General features: G+C 29.7%; 1 protein-coding gene and 1 pseudogene across 1 annotated transcript; one reads left to right on the forward strand and one right to left on the reverse strand.

Moving 5' to 3' along the window:
* The first annotated feature begins 519 nt into the window (after positions 1 to 519).
* Positions 520 to 1,628, forward strand: LOC107893330 (PRA1 family protein F3-like; annotated as a pseudogene).
* A 3,254-nt stretch (positions 1,629 to 4,882) lies between these two features.
* Positions 4,883 to 6,082, reverse strand: LOC107893328 (cytidine deaminase 1). The gene has a single exon (XM_041085651.1). It carries the CDS (start codon positions 5,982 to 5,984, stop codon positions 5,046 to 5,048), a length of 939 nt encoding a protein of 312 aa, XP_040941585.1. The 5' UTR covers positions 5,985 to 6,082; the 3' UTR covers positions 4,883 to 5,045.
* Between the last annotated feature and the right edge of the window lie 3,887 nt (positions 6,083 to 9,969).

The raw sequence follows: 9,969 nt of genomic DNA on the forward strand, positions 1-9,969 counted from the left end.
GATGGTAATTATAATATCTGAATTCAAATATTTCTTGGTTAAAATTTAAAATTTAATCTTCAAGGTGTTAGATACCTCTAAGATGGATAATTTTTTATTTAATTTTCTTAAAATTTTAAATTATTAAATTAATAAAGATAAAATTATATTTTAACTCTTTTAAAAATATGAAAACATGATTTAATCTTTTAAAAATTATAAATATATAAACAATTAAAATGGTAAAATTTTATTTTTATTATAATAAAAATTAAAATTTAATTTTCATCCCCAATTTTGCCGTTAATTACCTCATATCATTAGCATAAGATAAATATACTAAATAATTTTTTAATTAAAAATACTAACAAAAGCTTAAAAAATTTAATTTAAAAAGAAAAAAAAATAAATTTTAACTTTCAAATATAGGAGTATAGAGAGACTAACAACTTTTTTACTGAATTGGCATTTTTACCTTGAACACAAATTTAACACTATATTTTACTTTTGTAAATAATTAATTTAGCAATTTAACAGACTCAACTATCCAATAATTCAAATTAGATTAATTTAATTGAGATAATAAATCTACACAAAAATGAAGCAACGATAACCCACCCAGAAACTATATTTAGTTGCACTATAACATAAATCACCCTGAATTTAGCAAATCATGTAGTTCACGTTCATCTCTCTCCCATTTCTATAGCGTATGCTTGAATCTCCTCCTTTTTTCACACCCACTTACATTATTATGACCACATACGGAACAATTCCGGCCGAGTTGCCGCCATCATCGAACTTCATTTCCCGAGCTAAAGAGCAGATCCGATCTGGCCTTTGGGACTCGAAGACAATGGAAGGAGATGGCGAATTTCAAATCCATAAACCTCCCTTCAAATATAAACGAATCCATACAAAGAATCAGAACCAATGCGGCGTATTTTCGTGTGAATTACATGATCATCGTGTTGTTCGTCCTCTTCATCACCTTGCTTTGGCACCCCGTATCGCTCATAGTCTTCATCATCATGATGGCTGCGTGGTTGTTCCTTTATTTCCTACGTGACGACCCGGTATCGATCAAAGGGTTCGTCATCGACGACCGGGTCGTGATGACGGGGCTGTTGGTCGCCACCATTGCATTGCTTATGTTAACCGACGTGACGGATACTATCATCGTTGGCCTTTCGGTTGGATTGGCTGTCATTTTGGCACATGGGATGACAAGAAGTACTGATGATTTGTTCATTCGCGATGAAGAAGAAGTGATACAATCGCCCGCCCCGGTGTCGGTGTGCATCGCCGAAGAATCGGTGCCGTTAAAGAACACGGCGTCCTCTTCTTATTCTTTGTCCTAACAGTCTCTCATGAATGCTTCCGTTGATGTTGTTCGATTTCGAACCATATATGCATGAATTAGGGTTAAAGTTTGTATATTATATATTTTGCTGCATTAAATTATAAAATTTAGTCTTCATCATTAATCACTTTATAGGGACACCATAGCATTTTGTCACAATAATGCTCAATTATGGGTGGAATGGGCACTGCATATTACAGAAATTAATTTGATGCCAATGAAGATGCTGTTTTATGCGAAGTCATTTTGTTGATGGAGAAAATAGCAGAGGTGAAGCCAGGGACAGAATTAAAATGTATATTTTTACTATAGTAAAAATGTAATTGCACTTTTAATAGTATATATCTTTATAATTTTTAGAGAATTAAATTAAAATTTTTTCATTTTAAAGAGGTCAAAGTGCAATTTTACTATTATTAATTTAAAATTTTATAAGTTATAAAAGGCCTAAATGGAAAATTTTTCTTTCTCCACCTTTAAAAATAATATCGAGAGAGTTTTACCTCTGATCTAATTCGACTCCAAATTTAATTGTAATTTTATATAATTACAAGAGAGTAAGATATAATATATATATAGTTGAAGATTATTTGTCCATATATATATATATTAGGATAAAGAACTTAAATAAGCTAAGAAAGTAAAACAAATATTGTAGAGAAATGACTAAAACTAAACACTAGTCAGCAAGCTTTTCTAATACACTCTCTCTTAAAATCCTTCCTCGCCAGTTTTAGGATAAGCATCAGAGATAAGAGTGTTATTAAACAAGAAGGAATAATATCATAAATATGATAGCTTGCATGAAATAAGGCTGCCTGAGATGTTCAGAAGTTGTGATTTTAAAGCATTGAACACTTCCAAACAGTGATTTTCGAGGAGAATGGTTTCCATACCTTCAGTGTTAAGCCATGAAAGTGTTTCTCGAATACGGAGAGTGCCTCAGCTAGACATACATGGATTAAACAAGGCAAAGTGATTACCATAGAAAGCTTCCAAGAAAGTGTCATGTTCATCACAGAGCACCGCAACACAGCTAGTATACAGTTCGATGACCCGCATCGGTTGCTGCATCCATATTGCACTTAATATATGCAGGTGGTGGGCGACAAGCAAAGCAATCCTTCAACTTAGAACTGTCCATAGGTCAGTCTATTTGGAAAGTGGAAGGGTTTGAATAAAAATATAAGCTCAAAAAAATTGATTTGGAAAAAAAAGTAAGGTCCGTTTAAAAAACAAGATTAGCCTTAATAAAGTTTTTGGCACAATTATATGTTATTTTGCTACTATTTTCCCACTGTTTTGCAACTATTTCACTATTATGTTGCCACTATTTTATTATTGTTGTTTAGATATTGTATAACTCTTACTTTATTATTAATTTTGCCAATATTTTAGAGGCATTTTATTGTTAAGTTGCACCTATCGACTTCATTTGTTTCACTGAATATGTGTTTCAGAAAATGATTTACTTTTTCGAAAAATCTTAATATTTTCTGGTGTTTGGATGAATATATGCAAAATATTTTTTGTTGTTTAGCGATTTGAGATTTCTAATAAAACATACATACATTTGAGATTTTCTTTTTCTTTTTTCTATTGTTTAATTGTGTTTATTTTATATTTATAAATTTATATTTTACATTATTCTTTGTAAAACAAAAACGACATAAACATCTATGAATATGGTAGTGATTTTCAAGATTATACATATATACATAGTGGAGTGAGGGTAGATCATGGAGCAGAGCATGTCAATTGTGAAACAATGTCAGGAGTGAAGCCCAAAAAAAATTGGGAGGATAGTAGAATTAAATTATATATTTTTACGATAGGAAAAATATAATTTCAATATTTTAATAGCCTATATCTTTATAATTTTTAAAGAATTAAATCGAACATTTTATATTTTTAAAGAATTAAATCAAACTTTTTATATTTTTAAAGAATTAAAATGTAATTTTACTATTACTAATTTAAAATAAAAAATTCTATTTTAAGAGTGTGAGCCCCAACCAGCGGCAACTGGCTTCACCACTAAACAGTGATGGATTAACAACATCTTCTCCCGTTCCGTTATATTGCCATTCTTACTCACAATTTTCTCCGTTTAAGAAACGGAGCGATGCCTTCATGGTGAAAATGGTTTCTAATTGTCCGAATTCTCCGACTGACTATCAAATAAATACGAAGAAGAAATTGTAGTCTTTTGATCGTCAACAGTTTTATACTAAAACTACAGCCATCAATTAAAATACAGTATCATTGACATTTTAAATTAAGTACTGTTGCTGGAAATTGGAAAATTGGCCAGTTTGCTTTTCATGCATCCAGTTCAAAACTGAGTCGAGGAATCTCATGTTTGCCTCTCTTTTTCTTTTAATAATAATTTTAAACGTAGGGTATGAATATACGTCATAATCATTAAATAAAAATTAACTAAAATATTTTTATTAAATACAAACCCTCAACCTTCTTAGCTTAATTAGTATGTGTATTGTTATTAATATAGGAGGACGTGAGTTCGAATACGTTGAAACGTATTATCCTCCTATTTATGAGTTAGAGAGGAGTTATATAGATAGTTTCAAGCATTGTGTCAAAAAAAATAAATATAATCAAAAAATTTTACTTTAAGTCCTAACTTCACAAAGAGATTTTGTAAATACTTTAAATCTTCCTCTTTCACTAACATTAGTTAGATTAAATAACAAATATTTTGATATTTAAAGTTTTAACTAGATTAATATTGATATTGTTATCAGTATAGGAGGACATGGATTTGAGTACGCTCAAGCGTATTATCCTCTTATTTAAGGATTGAGGAGGGGTTATGGGTAATTCTAAGTATTGTATCAAAAAGAACAAATATGATAATAACTTATAATAATATTTATGTTCAAAAATTTAAACTTAAAACTAAAAAAATAAAAAAAAAATCCTCTTTTTCAGGAACAAGTTATGTGAATAGTTAAAATTTGCTACAAATTATTAATTAAAATTAATTTATTTACTAGCTCATATATTAAAGCAGGGTGAATAAAAAAATACTACTACTAGACGTAGCATGAATAATTAACTAAAGTCGAACTAAACAACCAGAATAAATCTTGAAAAAAACTCACATATTTACAGAAAAACTTTAATCTTGAGATTTTGAAGTTTCCTAGAATCTCCAACTTTTCCATTAAACCAATGCCTCGTGTATATAGAATTCAAGTTTTATAAAGAGACAAAAGAAATATAATAATAGAACATTGTTTTCTTTTACAGATTCAATTTAATTTGATTTTGAACTTAATCTAACTGAAATTAACATTTTAAAAAAAACATTAGATAGGAAAAATATAAAAGCTAGAAATTAGTTCTTTTAAATGAAAATGTAAAAGCTGATTGAGTTTTAGTTCGATTAGTATGAACATTTCTGTCATCAATCCTCTTTGCTGAAACATATTTATCCTCCTATTTATAGATTGATGAAGGATTATAAGTAATTCTAAACGTTGTCTTGATATGATCAAATTATTAGATATACATTAGTTAGAAAGCATAAAAAAGATTCATATTATTCCCATTAGCTTGATGATTTACAAATTCTGGTTTCTTAAACCACCCAGATTCTTGTTCATGTTTTTTCATTAGTTGATTCATAAATTCTCTTCTTCCTTTTTCTGCCATTTTTAAACCATTACAATATATAAAATTATACTTGATACTCACATTTTAACATGTTTTTGTTACAATGAAACACCTTAAACTCACACTTAGGCGAAATACACTGTAAAAGCAGCTTCGCTGTATGTTCTTGTTTGATAACAGCATCAGCTTTCTCCACCAGAACAGCCGTAACGATCCTCTCATACCCTCCGCCGCCACCGCTAGCGACGTATGCCACGAGCGCCGCCTGAACCGGAGGTAAACTGGGGTTATAAGCCGCCGATTCCATGTAAGACCCTTTGTATATCTTCCCTCCCACGTCCACTAACGCCACCCCTGATGGACACCCGCTGTACGGCGCGTGGGATGCATTCGCCGCTTCCAGAGCCGCGTACTTTGAATTGTCACCGTCGCCGTTGATTTCGCCGTTGCGGGTATCGGAGCAAAACGACAATCCGTTTCGGTGAGGCTCGAGGAGAAGAGGGACGTCTTTTTCCAGCAAATCATCGGGGCCGAACCTGTGAGGTAAAAAATGAGACAAAGGAGCAAATTGCATGTCTTTATCGTTACGATTGTTGATCGTTTTGTTTTCGTTTTCCTTCTCGGTGGCGGTTATGAGGATGTTGACATCGGCGGCGGCGCGTAGCTCTTGGAGGAACTGGCGACAATGACCGCAAGGGGCGGCGGAGACGGCGAGGAACTTGAGACATGGTTCCGCATTGAGGGAAAGGTTGGTGATTAAGAATTGCTCGGCGTGGATGGAATGGTTGAGAGGGAGACCCGGGAATTCCAGATTAACTCCGAAAAAGATCCGACCCGATGAGCCGACCCCGACGGCTCCTACGTGGTAGTTCGAGATTGGCGGACGTGCTAAGGCCTGGGCGGATTTGACCAACGACGGCAGGAGATGGAGCACCGTTTGCCGTGATTGTTTGGCCATTTGTTCTACTTCGGCAGAATCGATTACGAATCTGGGTCGGTCCATGTCGGTAGATGGGTTAATGGGTTGACCCGGTCGGAGACTGTGGGACGAGAGTTCCTTAAAATGAGGACGAAGGTACAAGAGGAAGAGGAAGGCAGTGAGGGAGGCTCATTTATAATGGGGAATCGGTTACAGTAACTTTTTTTTTACTTACTAACTTTTACTGCTATTACAAACAGTTCTTTTTACTGTATGGGTAGTAAATTTTGGTAGGTCCATATTATTTAGATAGATCCATCAAATCATGGAGACATAACGATATCCTATGCGAAGGAAAAAATAAAAAACAATATGATAAAAAACATAAAATACAAAATGTGATTATTATATTATTTTTTCAATTAAAATTTTCGATAAAAGTATCATAATAGATTTCATTTCGTTCCATTAATAAAAAAATAGACAAATCAATCTTTGTACGTTATATCAAAAAAATTTGGCCCATGTTAAAATTGATCTCTATACATCATCATAAGGTAAACTGACACATCACATGCCACTATTTTGGTCCATGTTAATACCAATTTACTCTTTAATCTGGCATAGAAAAAGTATTTTGTCTATATTTCAGTAGATGGAACAAAAAACAATTTAATTTTTAATACAAGAGTCTCGATTATATCTGCTCATTTTGACACGATGTCTAGAACTACTTGTAACTCCTCCTCAACCCTTAAATAGGAAGATAATGCGCTTCAGGGCACTCGAACCAACGTCCTCCTACATTAGCTACAATGTCTATGCCGTTCGAACTAAGAATCAATCAGTATCAAATTAATCTTATTTAATAAAATAAAAACAAAATATTATAATAATGTAAATTATAAAATTGAAATTGAAAATAAAATGATTATTACTATCACGTCTCATAATTCATATTTACCATATATATACATATTCATATTTAATTTAATCATTCATTTGAAAGAGACAGGGATTTTATTGAGTGAAAGCAAGAAACTGAGTGTGAATGAACATGGATTCTATTCAATGGGGGCTATTATTGATTGAAAATAATCACACATTCAAGTAACCCACAAATAGAAATAAATAAAAATAAATTTAAAACATTAAAAAAAATCCACTGCTCTTTGTTTTGTTTTTATTTTCTTTTTCTTTTTAATCTAATTTATTAATAAAATTTACCGATTGAGTTTTAAATCAATTAGCATAGATATTATTATCAATAAAAAATATAAATTTAAGTACGTTAAAACATAAATAATTTTAAACATTATTTAAAAAAAAAATATAATCAGAATATATATCAATAGCATCCAACAGTCAACTTCAAATCATATATAAATGCAACAACAACAAAAAAAAAACCATAATAATTTATCTTAATCTGTCATCAAATTCTGGCATTTTGCAAACTTTAATATTCATAAGATAAAGCCAAGATTTGTACAATTTTCCCTCTTCAGGAGGGCAGCTGTACAGCTATGAATATTATATATATAATATATATATATATAGTATAATCTCCATCTATAACCATTTTATTAATTTTTGTTATTTATTTTTTACTTATTGATTACAAAATATAATTATTCTAATATTTATTATTTGAATTATAATTGCAACCATGTTTGTATTTCTTTTCAAAAAAAATATTTTATTTTAATTTTCACGTATCACTTATATTTTCATTGGCATGATTTTATTCTACATTTATTTATTATATCAACAAATAATTATATTCAATGAATATGAAAATAGTTTTTAAAAAATAATAAGTAAATAATTAAATTATTATTTATACTCCACAAACAAATTAAGGGATCAACAAATATAAATTAATTATATATATAAATATGATACTTACTATACTCTCTATTAACTTTTCGATTTTAAAAAGCAATTCCAAGAGACAAAATCCACTGGCTATAAAATTCCGATTGGATGAAATTGAAATAAAAACTTATGAATGCACACATTATTTATAATAATAATAATAATAATTAATCATTCAGAAATCTGTCTCGTCGGTGTTGGAAGATAATTAGGTCTATATACATACACATTCATACATGTCTTTTCCAAAGGAGCTAGTGGGTCATTGTTGAAGGGCATGTTGGCCACTCGAAAGTTGCATGATTTCGTGATGGAGATGAAACCTTCCACCACATTCAAAAAAAAAAATATATATATATAAATATTAACTCGATTGATACAAATATTATTGTTAATACAAGCGGATGTAAGTCCGAATGCATTAAAGCGCACTATCTTCCTATTTATGAGTTGTGGAATGATTATAAATAATTTTAGATATTATGTCAGAAAAAACCAATATAATCAAAACCTATAATAAAATTATTCAAATATTCATATGTCTATGTTTATATTTAAATTATTTTATAGTTAATAATTTATATTATATTATATTTTATCATACTCATGATATGTTTAAAAATGTATGCATATAATAAAATTTAAAAACATGATATAATAACAAAAAAGGTAAAGCTAAGAGGCTTAATATTGTAATGTTTTGGATTTAAACTCTTTCATGTATTAAATTTTATATAAAAAGATAAAATTATCCTCAAAATAATATTTATTACTTATTAAAAATAATTGATTTATGGTAATTTTTTTACTGAACTGGTGATTCGATTGAAAATGAAACAAACTCAGTAAAACAGTTAAATATAATTTATTATTGAGTTTAAGACCTAAAAATAAGGGATTTATGATAAATTCATTACGCAGTTAATGACTCGGTTAAAAGTATTACTAACTCAATAAAATAATAAATAAATAATAGATAAATATTTTTATCATAATTTAATTTGTTTTCTGATATTTTATTCGTATTCTCGTTTTTGTTTTAAAACCCATATGCTTATTATTTGTCCAAGTGATGCTGACATTGGGTGAATTCTTTGTTTATCTTAGTTGCTGCAAGCTTGCAAGCATTTGTTTTTATTCTATACTGAAAAAAGCCTATTTCGATTAAAGATATATTAGCCTTTTTTTTTCCTTCTGACACTAAAATTGTACCCTTCCATGGTGGCCTCTTGATCATCGCCTATGAGTTCAAAGATGATGACCTTTACATTTGTTGGTGTTAATTGAAAATGAGTCTTATACGGTATGGGTTGGATGTTAATATGGGATGATATGGAGAAAGGATTATATGAAATCGTGATTTCATATTATCTTTATCATTTTTTAATAAAAGAATGACAAATCAGATTTTTTTTTCTCCTAACTTTTAGTATTTTTAGTTGAATTTAAATTTTTTTTTCTCCTGTTCATAGTTGTTTTTGAGGGAAAAATTTTCAATAAGAAATAATTAAGTGAAAGTGTTGTGGAAGTTCTTATATTAATAGTCAGATTATATTTTATCACTTTTATTTAAAAAATAAATAAATTAATCATTGTACTTTAAATTAAATAGTAAACTAGTCATTTTTTGTTAAAAAGTTCATTCACTTCTACTGTTAAAAATTGGTGACTAGCGAAATAACTAGATAATTACAAATGACATGTTATGTACACCTCATGCTGATGCATAATGACTAGTTTTTAACATTAAAATTGATAAAATTTTTGACAAAATGACTTATTACTTTTTAATTTAACGTATAATAATTAATTTGTCTATCTTTAAAATAAATAATAGAGAATATAATTAAATGAATTCTACAATATATTTATCCAAATAAGCATATAATCATTTATCAAATCTAAAATATCTGCCCTCAGTTCTATTATGGTGGTGTTGGTGCCTTAAAGTGTTACAATCCTAATCATGTTAAAAATTATAGGCCAATCTCCTGTTGTATAGTTAATAAGTGCCTAGCCGTGATATTGGTAAAGAAGATCACCACATAGGTTCCTACAATGATGTCTCTTTATACAAGACAAAAGCATCATGACTAAGAACACATTAATGGGAAATTAGCTTGGTAGGGGTTATGGTAGAAGCAAATTATGTTCACTTAAATCAAACATTGAAAAGTCGATTGAGTTTTAA

This window comes from Gossypium hirsutum, chromosome A13, assembly GCF_007990345.1.
Source record: "Gossypium hirsutum isolate 1008001.06 chromosome A13, Gossypium_hirsutum_v2.1, whole genome shotgun sequence".
In the NCBI taxonomy this organism is placed as follows: domain Eukaryota; kingdom Viridiplantae; phylum Streptophyta; class Magnoliopsida; order Malvales; family Malvaceae; genus Gossypium; species Gossypium hirsutum.

What these genes read in the sequence shown, in the direction of transcription:
- LOC107893328 (XM_041085651.1), bottom strand. Translation starts at nt 5,984, where the DNA reads ATGGACCGACCCAGATTCGTAATCGATTCTGCCGAAGTAGAACAAATG.